The sequence below is a fragment of the Beta vulgaris genome, chromosome 1, assembly GCF_026745355.1.
Source record: "Beta vulgaris subsp. vulgaris cultivar EL10 chromosome 1, EL10.2, whole genome shotgun sequence".
In the NCBI taxonomy this organism is placed as follows: Eukaryota; Viridiplantae; Streptophyta; class Magnoliopsida; order Caryophyllales; family Amaranthaceae; genus Beta; species Beta vulgaris.
The window spans coordinates 61,258,759-61,277,771 of record NC_079202.1 but is presented as its reverse complement, the minus strand read 5'-3'; the positions used below and the strand labels follow the sequence as shown (position 1 = coordinate 61,277,771).

The following is a 19,013-nucleotide window of genomic DNA, read 5'->3' as shown; positions in this document are numbered from 1 at the left end:
ATTCATGCCGTGATTCATAATATTCATACAACTGTCCTACTCTCCAATAGTTTTGGAAGTGTTATGACTCTTGGACAATTGACGAGGTTGAAGAGCAAACTTTTAAAAATTGTTAAAGACCCCAAAATTATTCTTAAAATATGAAAAGTATAGACTTTGGATCTTTCAAACCGTGGACATTTTGTCTACTAGAAGCACAACAATTATTCTTCAAGACACTAAAGCAATATATAGTACATGCAATGAGAAGCCATGAGATGGGTAATAGTTGCTTTTTGGGAGTAACACTACTTATCAATTATCACTAGTTATTAGGCCCGGGCTATGTCCTGGGTAAGAAAAAATTTCATTTATTAATATTATACTTTGATATGATTATACTAAATACAACTTGGTCTAGTGGTTAAAACTTTAGTACATCAACTTGAGGTCATGGGATCAAAACCTATACTATACAATTTGTAATTTTTTTTATTACATATGCACGCGATGCGTGCGTTAATTTCAAAATTTGTTATTCTATAGATACTCCATTCGTACTTTATTTATTGTTAAACTTAAATGTGAAAAATTCAACAGTTAGATGAATTTAGATATATTAATTCGCTAATGTTAAAAAATTAAAAGGTTGTGAGTGATTGTTAACATTAATTTTTGTAATGATTTTTGTGAATGAATATTGAACAGAAAGAACAAAAATAATGAGTTGGTTTAACTAAATTAAAGAGTATCAAAGGTAGTGAATGTTCAGACTTTTCATGTACACGTTATGTATGTCATTTTTTTTATAAGGTATAAATATTTTGTCCATTTAATTTTTGATTGAAGTATTTGATGCATATAAGTTGGAATGAGAATTTTTAAATGATTTGCTTTTGTAATTTTTTTCATTCCATTAATTAGATCATTAAGGGTATTTTAGTCACTTTAAAAAAGGACACCACACCTCCTCCCTTGGCTTATATAATAGAGATAGATGAGAATATGGACACTAAATTGTAATTATATATCTTAACTAATAAATAATCTATTTTGACTAAAATATAGCCGTTTATTCCGTTATCGCATGAATTTTCAAAAGGATTATATATATTCATGAAGAAATATTAATATGTTGTATTTTTGTAGAGGATTACAATTTTTAAAATTTGATTTATGTTCCAACTTCCAAGATTTTCATATAAGAATTGTATTTTCACATTTTCCAACATTTTTCTTTAACCATTAACAATGATCAAATATGAAAATAATCATCCTCATATTTATATATATAAAAAAGTACTCCCTCCGTCCCATAATATAAGTCCTGATTCTGTTTTTACACGGGAATTAAGGGAAACTAGAATCTTGTTTTATTTAAATAAAAAGATTCATTTTCATTGGGAAACACTTACATTTTTTTTTCTTTTTAACAAAAAATAAAAACTTAACATTAATGTTGCATAGTTTGATGTGTGGAGGAGTTTAATGGGTTTTGAGATTCTATTTTATCATTAATAATGGTGCATTGAAAGCTGAAATTATGAGGATTTTTTGGAAGTTAAATTATTTTCATGAGGGTATTTTGAGTATAAATTATTGACTGAAAATAGAAACAAGACTTATATTTTGGGACACTTTTAAAAGGAAAGGGGACTTATATTATGGGACGGAGGGAGTATGTCAAAAGTATATATTAAATGACACAAAAAAAATAGGGATGATGATGCGCATTTTATACTTTTTTTTTTTGCTTTGTATTCATAGAAATAAAGCAATTTATAAATTTACAATTACATTTTCCCCCTCTTTCTCCATCAGTGTGTGACACATGGCGTGCAACCACTTATTGGCATGAATTGATTTATTTGCTTCCCCCGGCTGATTATCATTTCACTCATCATATTCCCGAAAACCAACCCAATCATGCCATGATATTTTTATTCACTCGTGGTTGAGGCTCAAAAATAAAAGATAGAGTTTACAATCTTTAATTTCACTCATGGTTAAGGACCAAAAATAAAATATTGAGTTCACAATCTTTAATTCAATAATGGTTAAGGATACTCTTAATATCTTTCATGTATGGATAAAAATCATTAAAAGTTTATATGTTTGAATTTTCGGTATTGACACGAATCTAACAAAATTCCACTTAATTATTTTTTTAACATAAAATAATAAGAGAATATAGTTAAAGTTAATTGATGGATAATTCTCGAAGAAGCAAGTTTGCATATAAAAAACACCGAAGGTTTTTCTTATAACAATCATCTTTCCAAGGTTTCCATATAGTATTATTTTGATGCTGAATAAAATTATTATTTCTAAAATACACATCATGATGTATTTTAATAGGATACTAGTAAAGTAGGAAATTAAACTAGGAGTATTTGACTATTTTTTTAGTACCAATTAAAACAAAAACGGATGTAGATTAAAAGTTGTCATTGATTATTATTTTATTTTTTTAAAGGTAAAAATAAGGCGTCCTAATCGAATCGGAATATCGCATAGGCCAATCCGACTCGGATTTGTAGACAAGGCCCTTTGAAAATAAGGGGAAATGGTAAGGAACAATCTCCACCTTAAAGTACAGTTAGGGGTTATTTGGTTAACATTACTTAACATAGGAAGTAAGAAATCCTAGGAATTGGAATTGTTTAGTGTTGTTTGGTTGACAAATTCATGGGAAGTAGAAATTCCTAGGAAGTTCCACGTCCCACAAAATGGAAGAAGTTACTTACCTAGGTAAGTGGAAATTCCCATGGGAATTTTCATTTCCCTTGAATCACCAAACAACATCTAGCAATCCGTAGGAAATACAATTACATGGGAAGATAATATTCCACAGAATTTGCACTTTCTACATTCAACCAAACGAGTACTTAATCTCAACTAAATCATTAAACCAAGTGGCAAGTATTACTTGGTGTTGTCATTGCTTATTTGCTTATGCCTTAACTGAGGTGATTGCATGATAATGAAATGTACAGCCTATGCAGATTAGGTTACTTAGGCACTGCGACAACACAACTGGGGCCTATAAAAAAATAACCCACAAAACAGCGCACAAGCAGCCGTTAGAACAGTATTAATAGCATGCTTATCAGCTTATGCTTATGATTATGCTGATGCTGCTCCCAGTACAGCAACACTGTGGATCTGGGCTGGCACACCCAAGGTGTAGGCTCGATGAACCTAGCTTCCATTTCTGACATTCTGACATTATTAATAATAATTCGTCGGTCCTTTTCCAACCTTGAAGCGTCACTTCTAACTTTGATTTCATCCCTCTCTTCTCCATTGGTTAAGTTTTGTTTAGTGTTTCATTATTGGAGTCTTTTACTTTTACGAGGCATTTTAATACTCCAGCCATATCATAATACTTTTGACACTTATCAATGCACGTAATTTTAGATGATAGTAATTTGTTGTTTGGTTATCAAATGTTTGAAAAGTAGAAGGATAGGAGTAGTAGTTAGTAAAAGTAATATTATTTTATTCTAAGGAGAGAGAATGCAGGTCATGGTTAAGAGTTAGTAGGTAATGAGAGTGTTATTATTTTATTTGGAGAAAAGGGAGTGTGAGCCAATAGTTATAAGTTAAAATGATTAAATTAATAGTGGATTACTCATATCCTAAATTAAAAGTGTAAAAAGTATTCTGATACAGATAAAAAAAAAAGGAATAAAAAGTATTTTGAGACGGATGGAGTAGTAATTTTATCGGTTGAATGTATCAAATCAAAGATAAACGAATACTAAATCATACCAAGTAAGTCCATTTGGTGATAGTATCGCTACTAATTTGATTAAGATTTGGTATCAGTTTACATCTGATTTGGTAACTCCGACCTATAAAATTACTAAAATACTCTTATTTGTCAATTTTTCAAAATACTAACATATACTATTTGTTATAATAAATCCAGCTTTCCCAGGTCATATAATCAGAGGGGTTGATGATATTTGTAAATATAAAGTTCATAGTTAAATTCTCTTTGAAGCTTCACACACTTTTCCAATTACATGGGAGCAACTTATGCAATTTTATATGTTGATGCTGCTATGTGAATTGATTTATGTGTGGTTTTCAATTTTAAACTTATTATTCACTGTAAATCAGGTCTCCGAAATACATTATTTCTAGGGTTTATCACCAAAAATTCAAGACTTATGGTGAGATACCTAACTAAAACCGAATCCGAACAACAATCCTCCATTTACACAGAACATCATTATTTTCAACAGATACCATTTCACTAGGCCTTTCAGACCCGTTTTCCAGATGGGGTTTAACTTGGCTCGAGGATAAACTTATGGCGTCAAATTCTTTGATTGTTTCATCTAAACATGTAAATTAATACAAACTATTGAAAACGACGTGCCAGAATATGGAGGGCAGGGTTTTTTGTCCTGCTAAGTTTGTAACTGCGGGTTGGGAATTGGGGTAGTCGGATCAGGGTATTGGTTTAGCAGATATAAAAATTCAATTCAGTTCAGACAAATTTAGATCAGTTCAGTTCAGCTATCTTCTTCACACAGTTTTCATTCAATTAAGTTTAGTTCAGTTAACACCATTTTAGTACCAATGTTACTCAGATAACATCATTTTAGTACCCATTGAGATAGGCACATGTATCAAATTACCTTGTTGGAGTCTTTTTGGAACTTTGTTTATTGGTTGCCAAGACACACTCGCTCCAATCTATAGATGTAAAGGTAAATAAACTTTCTACATGTAATAAATATACACTCATGAGTTGATTGTTTACCAGATTAATAAAAAATAGGGATGAAAATAAAATTGGGTCTATAGTTCTAGTTTTTTAGCAAGAGCTTTCGAGCCCTTAGTAAATCAACTGTTTTTTTAGTTGATTTTGTGAAAGTGGAGGCTACCTTCCATATCTTGAGGTATTTTTCTTTAGCGTTTTTTTAATTTATTAACATTTATTTAAACTAATATGAATTTATTTAAACTTATTGAAGTCTAGTTTTAAAACTCATTTGATTCACCCTTAAACTTATATAAATTTATTTCATTTTCATGATAACTTATTGTTACTTATAATTTAAATTTAGAGTTTGTTCTTTTTAAGTGAAGACAACATACCTTAAGTTCTATTAGGTTCAAATAAGCTTCAATTGATTTCAATAAGTTTATGATGATAAGGTGAAGAGCACGCACCATAGCCTTTGTTCTTTCATCATATTTTTGGAACTTATCAATTTTGTTGTTCAAATCTGCTTGGAGCAAATTAAACCAAACTAGGAAAATTTTGACTTGATCACTTGACCATACCTTATTGTTTCAGTTATTTATTATAAGAGATATTTAATTTTGTACTAGTAATTTCATGAAAAGTAAATTTATATAAAACAATATAAATTGAGAATAATCTTAATTAGCAAGATCTCACGTAATATTGTTTTCTCTTGTAAAATAACTTAGATTATGTACAAAATGAAAACTAAATCAAACCAATTTTTTTACACCATACTAAATTAAATGAAGAAATCCAGACTCTTGATTACTTGGACCAAATTAGTATTTTTATATAAAGGAAAAACCTCCTATATAGTTTTACCGTACCAAAGAAGGGGTTACAATAAGGTCTTAGACACTAGACAAGTCCATCCCCAATAGTAATAGTAGACTAGTAGTAGTAGGTTGACAAAGAAGAATTAAAACGCGCACACAAAAATACCTCTTCCCCCATCCCACTCTCCTGAGACTTTTCTTCTTTAGTTAATACCACCAATACCATCCACAAAACATTTAAATAGTTCGACAATCCAATACTTATCTCTTTCTCTTACTTTCCCTATCATTTTATAAAATCCTTGCGTCTTTTAAATATTGCTTTAGGCCTTGTTTGGTTGTATATAGGAAGTCATACTTCCTAGGAAGTCATACTTCCTAGGAAGTTATTTTTTCCATATATTTGAAATTCCTAGGAAGTGTAAAATTGTGTTTGGTTGATAATGGGAAGTAGAACTTCCTATGGGAAGATCTACTTACCTAGGGGGACCTAGGTAAGTAATTTCCTCCATTGTGGAGGAAGTAGAACTTCCTAGAAAGTGCAAATTCCCATGGTTTTGCCAACCAAACAACTTCACATACTTCTACTTCCTAGGAATTTGCACTTCCCATGATTTGTTTTGTCAACCAAACAAGGCCTTAATCTTATTAGTTACTTCAAAATATTGCCCCATACCCAACGCTCTTTATCCCACCATTATTTCATCCTAAAGATAATTATGAGTTAGATCGAGCTCTATTTAAGTTTAGGGTCAAAACTTTTTTTTCCCAAAATATAAAGAAATTATATCACAACAGACTAATTAGACTTAATATGAGTAAAAAAAAGTTATATTTCATCTCTAAAAATCATACTCCAAAAGGCTAAACTCGATCTTTTCACCTGGAAAATATAAGCCGATCGATAATAGAAAAAGAACAGAGAAAGTACGACAATTCGACAATCCAATACTTATCTCTTTCTCTTACTTTCCCTATCATTTTATAAAATCCTTGCATCTTTTAAATATTGCTTTAATCTTATTAGTTACTTCAAAATTTGCCCCATACCCAACGCTCTTTATCCCACCCTTATTTCATCCTAAAGATAATCATGAGTTAGATCAAGCTCTATTTAAGTTTAGGGTCAAAACTTTTTTTTCCCAAAATATAGAGAAATTAAATCACAACAGACTAATCAGACTTAAAATGAGTAAAAAAAAAGTTATATTTCATGTCTAAAAATCATACGCCAAAAGGCTAAACTCGATCTTTTCACCTGGAAAATATAAGCCGATCGATAATAGAAAAAGAACAGAGAAAGTACGACAATTCGACAATCCAATACTTATCTCTTTCTCTTACTTTCCCTATCATTTTATAAAATCCTTGCATCTTTTAAACATTGCTTTAATCTTATTAGTTACTTCAAAATATTGCCCCATACCCAACGCTCTTTATCTCACCCTTATTTCATCCTAAAGATAATCATGAGTTAGATCAAGCTCTATTTAAGTTTAGGGTCAAAACCTTTTTTTCCAAATACAGAGAAATTAAATCACAACAGATTAATCAGACTTAAAATGAGTAAAACATATATATTATTATATTATATATATATATATATTATTTATATATATATATTATTAATATAATATATATATATATATATATTTCATGTCTAAAAATCATACGCTGAAAGGCTAAACTCGATCTTTTCACCTGAAAAACATAAACCGATCATAATAGAAAAAGAACAGAGAAATTACGACAATTCAACCCCATGAAGGAGGGCTTGACTTGATCTTGTTTCATCTTCATCCTAATTCCTAACCAGCTCACTTACCCCCAAATTGTAAACTGAAAAACTCCCTTAGTCGCATCGTACCTAATCTTCTTCCACTTATATCATCTCTTTCTCTCTCCTCATTTAACCTTCAATTTTATCACCTCTCACTGTCTCTCTTCATCATCATCACAACTTCTAGATCTCACCTCATTTCATCATATCTATCATTTTGAACAAATCCCTAATTTTATTTTTTCTCTCCACATATTTCTTCTTCCCAAGTAACAGAGGAGATAGAAAGTGAATTCTTCCAAGAATTTGTTTTTGGGGTTGAACTTCCAAGGTTAGTTTCTTTTTTTTTTTTTTTTTTTTTTTTTTTTTTTGCAAATCCCTACCCATCAAACTTATCCCCACTAAAATCGGTTTTTTGTTTGTTTTTCTTCAATTTTATATTCCCCCATTTTCCAACTGTATATCTACTTTATTCTTTTACATTCTTCGTTTTCACGATAATTATGCTCTCATCTTTTTTATTATTTTTTTTGTCTTAATTTTGTTTTCTAGAAATTGCTATGTCCCCTCCCCAATTTTCGCCGTGATCTATGTGTAGTCTTATAATTTGATATATTTACTGAGTTTTATGCTTAAAATTTTTGTTGGGTCTTTTTTTTAAAAAAATTAATAAAATTTTGTGTTGTATTATGGTTAATGTGTTAGAATTGGGATCTGTGTTTGAGGGTTGATTTGATAAGCTGAAAGTTTTGTACTTTTGTTTGTTTGTTTAGATAATTAATTAGTGTACAGCTGAAATTGGTTAATTCTGGTGAATGAAGGTGCAAATTTTGTGGGGATTTCATGATTGATTTATCTGGGTGGAGTGTAGTTCATGGGTTGAATGAACTACAAGTGATAGATGGGTAGTTTAAGTGAAGAAGATGAACAATTTTTTGATTCAAAGGATTCTATTACCCCTGTATCTGATTCTGGATCCGAAGGCGTAGAGAATTATGATTCAGATTCAAGGTTGGCTGAAGATGTGGTTCACAATTTTGGGTATGAGGTATGGATTCAGAGCCCTGGAATTATTAGCGAGCGCCGCCGGAAGCTGTTGAAATTGATGGGTTTAGCTCCAAATCAAGTGGTAGAGGAAGGGGATGGTGATAGTTCTAGCAGGTTTGAAGGGGAGGTTGTGGATAGAGCTAGAATTCTGGAAAACAGTGGGACGGTTTTGAGGTCGAGTTTCAGGGATGTGCGTTCAGAGAGTCAGTCTTCTCTATCGTGTTGCTCGAATGATACACAAGACTCTTTGGATGTGGCACTGGAGGAGAATCTGGTTCGTAGGATCAGGAATTTGGACGATGGATCGGAGTTCATTGTGGATGAAGTAGGGCAGGATGGGTTATTCAGAAAAATTAGAGAATTGAGGTCTAATCGATCGCTCAGGTGGGAGGAGTTTGAGAAGACGTTGGGTCTATCTCCGCTGGTTCAGAGAGCTATGAGAAGAGATGCTGCATTGGCACCCAATAGTCATACAGAAGGGATAAGGAAAGCAAAGAGAGGATGGTTGAGGAAATTAGGTGTAGTGGCATGTGTTGCTGATACACAATCAGGGATTAATCGTGTAGAAAGTGATGGTTCTTTTCCAAAATTAAGACGTAGGGCTCACAGTGTTAGGGTTCGAACTTACAGGAAAAGGTCCAAGGAATTCTCGGCGCTTTATATGGGGCAAGAGATCACTGGACATGAGGGTGCAATTCTAACAATGAAGTTCAGTCCTGATAACCAGCTTCTCGCAAGTGCTGGTGAAGATGGAACTGTTCGGGTATGGCAGGTGATTGAGTCTGAAAAATCAGAAATAGTTCATCTTCCTGATGTTGATGCTTCACATGTCTATTTTACAATTAATCAATTTGGGGAATTAGCGCCGATTAATGTGAATAAAGAGAAAAGGGGGAAACTGAGGAGTTTGAGAAAATCATCTGAATCTGGCTGTGTTATCTTCCCTCGGAAAGTATTTCAACTAGCAGAGAAGCCGCTTCATGAGTTCCATGGTCACTGTGGTGAAGTTTTGGATCTTTCATGGTCAAATAACAAGGTCAGTTAGTGGGCCGAGTTTTATCTTTCGCCTCCATTAGAATTTTGTTCGGCAATCTTATAATCTTCCCTTCGCTATGCAGTGTCTTCTCTCATCTTCTGCTGATAAAACTGTCCGTTTGTGGAGAGTGGGATTTGATGAGTGCCAGAAAATCTTTTCACACAATGATTTCGGTAACTCTCTAATTCTCTGTAAATTTATTGATTTTTGCACTTGTTTTCTGCTCTTGATTCAACATGAACTGATTTCTATAAATCCTGCTTTGTTTGAACCAGTTACGTGCATTCAATTTAATCCCGTTGATGACAATTACTTCATCAGTGGTTCTGTAGATGGTAAATTTCGTATTTGGAGCATTCCTAGTTGTAAAGTTGTTGATTGGACAGACATCAAAGAAATAGTTACAGCTCTTTGTTATCAGCCGGATGGAAAGGTTAGCATTTATTGGCAATACTTTGTCTGAAAGATGCTCCGACATTGAATTTCTTGGTAAACCTGAAGATGTTTTGAATTTCTTATCCAGGGTGCTATTGTTGGCTCAATATCTGGTGACTGCTATTTCTTTGATACTTCAGGTGAGCATTTTCTTTCAGCCTACGCTGCAATTTCCTGGGCAACTCGGATCAAGGATTAGCCTGGTCTTTTAGTCTTAGAGAGTGCTTGGTTGGGTGTAAAAAGTTTGTCTAGAAAAGTTGCCTTACACATTTTCCTTTGTTTAGTTTGTAGAGGCGGAAACTTGTTATTTTACATGGAAAACATTTGCTCTTTCAAAGGAAGGAATGCCACATTTTCCTCTCTGTCACTTACCTTCCTCTTTCTTCTTTCCCATCCACACTCTTCCTTCCATCTTTTTTTTCCTTTATCTTTTCTTGCAAGGAACCAAACAAAAGAAAACTAATCAACATAATTTCTGTCCAACCATTCAGACCCTTGTTGAAGTAACTTGAATGCTTGATAGTTTGTTCGCCAGCCGAATTTTCATGCTGCAATTGTATCCTGTTGTTTTTACTTACTCTCAAGATTTCATGTGGCTGAAATAGAGTGAGTAAGGTGTAAGAGGTTCGAAACACCAATTAAGTTATCCCATTTTATAAAGATAGACATAGGGAAACATGCTTGCATGGAGAGAATCTGGGCTTCTAACTCTATGTTTTAATTTTTAGTATCATCTATATGATTTCTGGTAAACATTTGGCTAAATCTTGTTACCTGGATCACCTTTTCGTCTAATTTATTCACTTCTTATCTAAGACTCTGTTTGTTTCATGAAACATTTCAGATAATAGGTTGCAAATGACTGATCGAACATCACTACATGGTAAGAAGAAGGCACCCGTAAGAAGAATAACTGGCTTTCAGGTAGTTAGTTTAGTATATCAATTTAGTATCTTTTGCTTGATTTATCGTTCAACCCTAACCCATTTGCCTAAATTTTAAAATGCTGACATTTTGATTTGTTATGATCAACCCAGTTCTCCCCTGTTGACCCCAGCAAGCTCATGGTAACTACCGCTGATTCACAGATCCGAATACTCAGAGGGGTTGATGTTATCTGTAAATATAAAGGTTTGTACTCTTACACATAGTTAAGTCTCTTTGAAGCTTTACACACTGTTTATGTTACATGGCAGCATATTATGCAATTCCATTTGTCGGTGTTGCTCTATGAATTAATTTACATGTGGCCTTAACTTCTAACTTATTATTCATTGTTATCAGGTCTCCGAAATGCAGGAAGCCAGATATCTGCGACGTTCACATCAGATGGAGAGCATATTGTCTCAGCGAGTGAGGACTCGTTTGTTTATGTATGGGACTGCACTAACTCAGACCGAGCAGTTTCCTCCCACTTGAGAAGTAAGCACTCTTCTGAGCGGTTCTTCTCGCACAATGCTTGTGTTGCTGTCCCTTGGCATGGAACCACGTGTGGAAATATTTCATCGAATCTGTCGGGTTCATCAACAAAACATTCAGGAGTAATGGTGAGATACACAACTGAAACGGGACCCGAACATCGACCCTCAGTTGACAGAACATCGTTATTCTCAACAGATACCATTTCATTGGGCTTCTCTGACCCGTTTTCCAGAGGGGTTGCAACTTGGCCCGAGGAGAAGCTAATAGGCTCAAATTCTTTGATCGTTTCATCTGCAACATGTAAATCGGAGTACAAGCTATTGAAAACGACGTGCCAGAATATGGCGGGTTCTCCTCAGGCATGGGGTTTAGTCATTGTAACCGCGGGTTGGGATGGTCGGATCAGGGTATTCCAGAACTATGGTTTACCGGTCCGCTTGTAAATGCACAGGAGCTCTCGGTCAGTGTATGCATCAGAAATGAATATAAGAATTTGTGGTTACATTGTATAAATGTAAAGGTAAAATTTTCTCCCACACGCAATAAATATACACTTATTAGTTGATTTTTTTTACTGGAAAAAGAGAAAAAAAATGAGAAAAAGAAAATTGGGTCTATAATTTCTAGTTTTTAGGAAGAGTTTTGAGGCCCTGAAAAAGTCAATGCTTTTTTGGCTGATTTTGTGAAAGTGGAGGCTTCCTTCCACATTTAATTATTGAATAGTAAATCTTGGATTGTGATTTGTGAGGAACAAATTGTACAACGATGTGATTGACTCATTACAGTTGACTTATATATTTGTGTATGTCCATTATATCATACTTTATATTATTTGCACCAAATTGTAGTGGTGTGGTGGTACTAGTTCATTTTATACTAATTCTTGACGTTTTCTCTTTGTACCCTTTCAACTTCAAAAAACAAATCCTTTCACTTTTGCCTTTTTTGGGACATCATTCACACCACAAGAAATGACAACTTGAGAAGAATAAATATACTTGTGTCTTTGTTGTTCTCGCATTGTTCACACTTACTAGAACTAAAACCTTTTGCATAGAAGATTGAGAGGGTTACGATTTACAAAGATTTGAGACAGAATTTTGTGTATGCCATTGTCTTCTGTGACTATTATACAACAAGCAATCGGTCTTCTTTTTTGTTCGACAACTTGAATAGCAGATGTCGGAGGCTTTATTAGGCACGACACACTAGTTCATGCTCCTGTTGTGCCAATAAACAATTATGAGGCATCGGTACAACCTACATGTCTCTTGTGTCGGGTGATGGATTGTGTGTCTTCATGCTTACACTTGATTTTTTTCGATTTAGCCGTATCGAACTCTTGACTCGTGTCTAAGGAATATTATGGATTGGATTTGGTCATTTGGAACTAGTAGAACGTTGTGCAAATCCTAACCCATTTTATACACGCCACGCAATTCATATGTTGTTCGATATATGTTGCGCCCATCACCCAAATTTCATCCATTTATTATATATTGGTGAATCAAGGGGATTATGTGATTGTCAGGTCAAATAATTTTAATATATTGTAAAAATAAATATGATCCAACATATATAATATAAATATGGATTGTGATGATCCCTATCAAAGTGAAAAACCAGAAAGTAGAAAATACTAATACCTAGTAGGCTACCAAGTATAATTGGTTGATTATGTGAAAGTCAACATAATTTTATGGTATTGAATATTGATTCAAAGCTTATTGGCTTGCCTGGTTGCATCACGAACTCTGTACTATTGAATATTTTGATCATTAAGACCTCTTTTTTTTGCCTAGAGTTTATTATGCGTCTAGCTGATGAAAAATGTTAAACACCCCCCCCCCCCAAATAATGTTGTTTAGCAACAATATGTTGTCATTTTCATTCATTTATTCATCATTGTCACAGTTAACATACTTAATTTTGGTAGTATGAATCACACAAAGTTTACATCTATTATACTAAAGCACAAATCAAAGATCACTTTCATTTAAAAAAAAAATCCCACCTTAATCATTTATAAGATATTTTTTAAGGAATTTTTTTGATAATCTTCTTAAATTGATAAACTTAATTTTTTGGAAGAGAAAAACGCGGGTAAGGGAGTATATTATTAAGTCAAATCAAGTTCTGCCAAGGATAAAATTCCTTGTGGAAAATTACCTACAAATACACACTTGTTATACGACAAGGGAGCCACTCTAGCCATAAGATGTGCTACGGTATTTCCCACCGTAATGGAGAAAGAAGAGAAAGACAAACTAAGATTTCTAATATGTTCCTACAGAAATCCTCATAAGCACCTCCTCAAAGTTCTTTTTGACGCCACTAACAACACCCAAAGCATCAGACTCCAATTGAATGCTCCTAAATCCCAACCTGCTGGTAGTGAGAAGACTCAACCTTACTGCTGTGAATCGTGCCATAGGAGCTCCCCCGAAGGTGGTGCATCGAGGCACTGCAGCAGCTATAACAGTACTTCCCAATTACGCGCAACCATGCCAAGACCCACCACACCATCACCAATAATAGCAGCATCAAAATTTCACTTTACAGTACCTTCACTCACAGAGGACACATAGCAGGGACTTGTATTGCACACACTCACAGACTCGCAGTAATCATTTACCAGACTTGTGAATACAACTGCAGTAACTTCCAGATTAGAATTTAAAAAGATGTGTTCAATGTTAATACAAATATTCAAATTTAACCCATCAAAATTTTCCTACATATTGTATTTATATACAAAAACTAGTAAAAGATACTTATTATAGAATCGTCACAGAATGATAAAAGTAACATTGTGCCACTGTGGGGAAGTCAACATAAACTAGATATTGGGCTTCCATTATTTGGCAATGCAGACCTCAGACTTGCTTTTGTTGAGTACCTTGACATTCTCAGACCGATCATCCTGTCTTCCACAGAACTTTTTCTCCAGTTTGTCAACATCGTCCTCGTTCAATTTCTTGAACAATTGACATGGCTTCCCTATTTTATGACCAGCAGGGACAATTTCCCAAGGCTTTTGAACCCTCTCAATGTCGTCGTTTTGAAGTGTGAACTCATGAGCTTCAAGCTGAAGTTGCTTCAACACCTCTGTGCTAAATGATGGCATAAATGGTTGAAGCAGGCATGCAAGAATGCAAACAACTCCAACTAAAGTTTTGACAACAAAAGAGCACCTCGATCTATCACTAATGTAAAGCTTCCAAACTTGACTTCTCTGGAAGTATCGATTTCCCTCGTTAGCAATAGCCATTGCAGCCTTTAAACCATCCTTCAACTTACCCTTCTCCAAAGTCTTGACATATTCCTGCACATAGTGTTTAAGGTAATCACATAATTCAGTGTCCATCTCAGTCAGCACAACATCAGAGACATCAGGGATAACAGAGTTATATCCTTTTTCGGGGGGCTTAGCAACAAAGGTGAGCACACGGTTGATGAAGTTGCCCAAATTATCAGCAAGTTCGCTGTTCAGTTTAGCTTGCAAGTCCTTCCAAAAAAATCTTGAGTCAGATGTCTCCGGTCTAACACTTGTCAAATAGTATCTCCATACTTCTACAGGTATATCTGTTTTTTTCGCATCATCACCAAACACACCAATACCATTGCTCTTAGAAAATTTTCCTGCTCCATATAACAGAAAATGAGTAGCATGTATCGAATGAGGAAGGGTCCATTTTTCCCCTGTTCCAATCAGATATGACGGAAAATAGACCGAGTGAAAAGGGACATTGTCTTTCCCCATGAAACAATGAAGCTCGACATTCTCAGGATTTTTCCACCATAGCTCCCACTTGGATGTGTGACACTTTGTGATGGATATATAACCAAGGGGGGCATCAAACCAAACATACAGCACCTTTTCTTTAAATTTTGGAACAGGTACTCCCCATTTAAGGTCACGAGTGATGCACTTTGGCTGAAGTTCGTTATGAAGAAGATTATTTGTATGGGTCACTGCTTGTTGATTTGAGAATGTAATCCTATCAGAAAGGGCGCGCAAGTCCTGCTGCAGATCAGCTAGTTTCAGAAACAGATGCTCTGATTTGCGGAGAGTCAGGCTCAAACTCCCACAAATCTTGCAGGTAGGGCTAAGCAAATCTCGAGCATTCACAAACGCGCCACAGCTCTCGCATTGATCACCTTTACAAGGCAAAAGGCAGCGAGGACACTGACCTTCAACAAGACTATCTGCTAAGAACTTTAAGCATTGCTCACAATACAACTGTTCAAGAACATTTTCCTCCAAGAGCTTCTTGTTGTTAAGTGAATCGAGGACTTCATGACAAATGACAGTGTGTTCAGGAGTAGAAGTTCGGCCAAATTGATCAAACTTAATATCAAACCAGTCATAGGTCTCCTTGTGCAAAGGATGGTACTTGTCACAAATTTCACGGGGAGTGAGATTGTCCTTAGCTGCACGGACCTCAGTAGTGGTACCATACTCGTCAGTCCCACAAACAAACAACACATTATCACCTCTAAGACGACAAAATCGAGCAAATATATCCGCGCTCAGCACACATCCAATGATATTGCCTAGATGAGGCACATTATTGACATATGGGAGGGCACTCGTTACTAATATGTTCCTCTTGCCTGAGATTGGTACCTTCTCCTCCGACTGCGACATGATTTGCAACTGAAAACATTCACCACAATTCCTCCTTAATCAAACTCACTGTCATTAATCAATACTCCATATATAAAGATTCAACACAATTTCTCCTTAATCAAAGTCAATGTCATCAATCAATATATAATAAACTTTTGTGGCATATAATAACTTTTGTGATGATAGCAACTTTTTTGATAAGTATTCGAATTAATAATATCTTACAGGGAGTCATTCATACTCATCACAAAAGTTATTATCGCCCTGTTCTTTTGGACTTATTTTCAGTTCAGTTCAGTTAATTTAAATTTATGTCCGCAATCCAGTTTCTCTCGTACAATTCAGTTTCTCTCAGTCCAAAAGAACGAGACCTATATGTCTACAAAAGTTCATATAACATAGGTTTCATACCCTTCATAGTTCTTAATTCGATATCTAGCTTGCACCACCATCAATCAACATGGTATTACAATAGAAGCATATACACAAATTAAGGTTTATTAATTTCAATAAGTTATAGTCATTATAAAAACAACCCATCAATTTGAATGATAGTTTTAACATATACTATAATACGAAGAACCATCATTATCATCATCATCACAACCCATAAAACACCTTATGATAATTTTCAACATAAGGCTGTAAACTCATACGCCACCAAATCACTCAAATATCAACACAAATCTGCAAGTTTAAATACATTATACATACTAACATACATATACTTCTAGGCTAATGATTTTTTTTTTATATTAATATAATACCAGTAAATTGCTTTGTTCATATATTAATCTAAACCAACTTATATAATTCTGGCATAAAACAAAATATTGAAAACCATCAAATTAACCTGGTATATTGTCTGATTCCGGCGAGGGGAAGAGCAGGGGTCGTCTGCGTCGCACGACGAGAGTGGCGATCGTGTATTCGTGTTGTGGTGCTACAAGTTACAAATGGAGTATGTGACAAAACACTTAACGTTTGTAGGGGATATATAATTACACGAAGAGGTAGGTTAGTTTTTTTTTTGTAATTTTTGTTGTATTTTTATTTGTTGTATTAAGGCTATGTTCTTTTCGATTGAATTTTTCTGAACTAAAATGAATCGAAATGAACTGGAATGAATGAAAATTGTGAGAGGAAACTAACTGAACTGAATTGAAATGAATTTGTTTGAACTAAAATGATTTTTTATTAATTCAGTCCAAAAGAACATAGGGTTATAATATTAATTTTTTTTTCTTTTTGACGAGACTATAATATTAAGTTGTTAGTCCTATAGTACGTCCGTATTTTTTTAGTTGCACCATTTAATTTGGTTTTGTGACACTATTCATCAACCAACTTTGTTAAACTATCTCGCATCATATATAAGAAAAAACATAGTCAAGTAGGGTCTTGTTAGATTCTTCTCAATGCGAGGATTCCAAATAACAAATTTTTATAATTTTTACTTACACCCAATAAGAGATATTCACGTTCAAAGAAGCTTGTCGATAAATGTGAAAAAGCGAATGGTGCAACTAAAAATTGCAAAAGGAATATTAATTAGGAAACCTAAGAATACTTGGAAAAATGGCATATCTACGTTATTTTAAACCTATGATAATTTTATTTGCTATCACTTCTTACAAATATATTAAAAGACGTGTGGGACAATGTATACGCACCGCGTGTCACGTTTGTTACTCCACTAGAATTGTTCAATATGTACATAAGTCATGTCGATTAACAAAAGTAAAAATAGCTTGCAACAAGATGTGAACCCGTGTCCTCTTGCTATTTTAACATGACACAATTACCATCTCAACCAACTTTTTTTTTTTTTTGAAGGGATCTCAACCAACTTTTAATCATGCTTTAAGTGTCCACAATAAAAATCTAAATTACCATTTAGGAAAAGATTATAATAAGAAGCCACCAGAGAATCAACCCTCTTGGTAAAAATAAACCCGGAGGACATCGCTTTGCATTACGGAAAAAAAAAACCTCACTTACAGAACTACATAAGTGGAAGTAAGGATGTATAAATCAATAAACATTAAAAAAAATCTAAAAATCTATTGAGCATGGAAACTCTCATGAAGATCATGTTTCCCATTTCCGAAACTCGAGAGGACAAAATTTCCTTGAAAGACCAGCGAAATACCTGCCTCAATGATCTTCAGTCACAAAATGATATTTTCCCAACTAAAAATCTCTTAGCTAACTCTATAGTTTATGCCCTATTATATACATTTTTTGTCGGTAATAAACAAAACTACCAACAGATTTCTATGCAACAATAGTTATTTAATCCTAAATTTTGGATTTCACGAGAAATGAATAAATGAGGTGCTCAGAGTCATTCTCGAGGCAAGACAAATGTGTCAAGCAACCGTACAATGTTACAAGTCACATCGGCTTTCCTAAAAATGTTTCGGGAAAAAATATGACCAGACCCGGAGATGTCCAAAAATATCCAAAAAATAGCCAAAATCGAAGGTTATAATACAAGATTTCGAACTTTCCCGTGGCCCGAGATCCGGATGGCACGAGGTGCCTTCTAGGGACATGAGATGTCATCGGAAAGGAGTCAAGTAGCTTGGGAACGAATATATGGATGCATTTACGTTCATTTTTAGGCAATTTTGGGTTTCACTAGAAATGAACAAATATGTTGTTCAAAAGTTTTTCGAGACGATGCAAATGGAGCGAAATACCCGCGCAACGTTACAAGTCACGTTGGCTCTACTAGGAACGTTTAAAGAAAATATGACCATGCCCGGAGAAGGCCAAAAATGTCCCAAAAACAGCTAATATTGAAGGTAATACACGCTTCCGGACTTTTCCGGGGCCAGAGCTCGGAATGCCAAGAGATGCCTCCTAGGGACCCGGGAGGTCATTGGAAAGGAGACATGCGGCTTGGAACGAATATGTGGATGCCTTTATGTTCATTTCCAGACAATTTTGGGTTTCACGAGAAATGAACAAATGGGGTGTTCAGAGGCTTTTCAAGGCAACACAAATGGTGTCAAGCACCCGCGCAACGCTACTAGTCATGTCAGCTTTCCTAGGAACGTTTCGGGAAAAAAATATGGCCAGGCCCGGAGAAGTCCAAACATGTTCCAAAAACAGCCAAAATTGAAGGTTAT

The 19,013-nt window shown here is 34.5% G+C and overlaps 2 protein-coding genes across 3 annotated transcripts; one reads left to right on the top strand and one right to left on the bottom strand.

Moving 5' to 3' along the window:
* The first annotated feature begins 7,253 nt into the window (after nt 1–7,253).
* Nucleotides 7,254–12,104, top strand: LOC104907549 (uncharacterized). 2 transcript variants are annotated; one of them, XM_010696571.4, is made up of 8 exons: nt 7,254–7,634; nt 8,125–9,386; nt 9,469–9,559; nt 9,662–9,819; nt 9,910–9,961; nt 10,666–10,745; nt 10,859–10,952; nt 11,106–12,104. In XM_010696571.4, the coding sequence occupies exons 2-8, from the start codon at nt 8,205–8,207 to the stop codon at nt 11,684–11,686; spliced, it is 2,238 nt and encodes a 745-aa protein (XP_010694873.1). In that variant the 5' UTR covers nt 7,254–7,634; nt 8,125–8,204; the 3' UTR covers nt 11,687–12,104. The 2 variants fall into 2 exon arrangements, with proteins under 2 accessions (XP_010694873.1, XP_010694812.1); XM_010696510.4 differs by having other exon boundaries at nt 8,077–9,386.
* A 1,786-nt stretch (nt 12,105–13,890) lies between these two features.
* Nucleotides 13,891–16,878, bottom strand: LOC104907666 (methionine--tRNA ligase, cytoplasmic). The gene is made up of 2 exons (XM_010696656.4): nt 16,730–16,878; nt 13,891–15,903 (listed from the first exon to the last, which is right to left on the bottom strand). The coding sequence occupies exon 2, from the start codon at nt 15,892–15,894 to the stop codon at nt 14,101–14,103; it is 1,794 nt and encodes a 597-aa protein (XP_010694958.1). The 5' UTR covers nt 15,895–15,903; nt 16,730–16,878; the 3' UTR covers nt 13,891–14,100.
* Between the last annotated feature and the right edge of the window lie 2,135 nt (nt 16,879–19,013).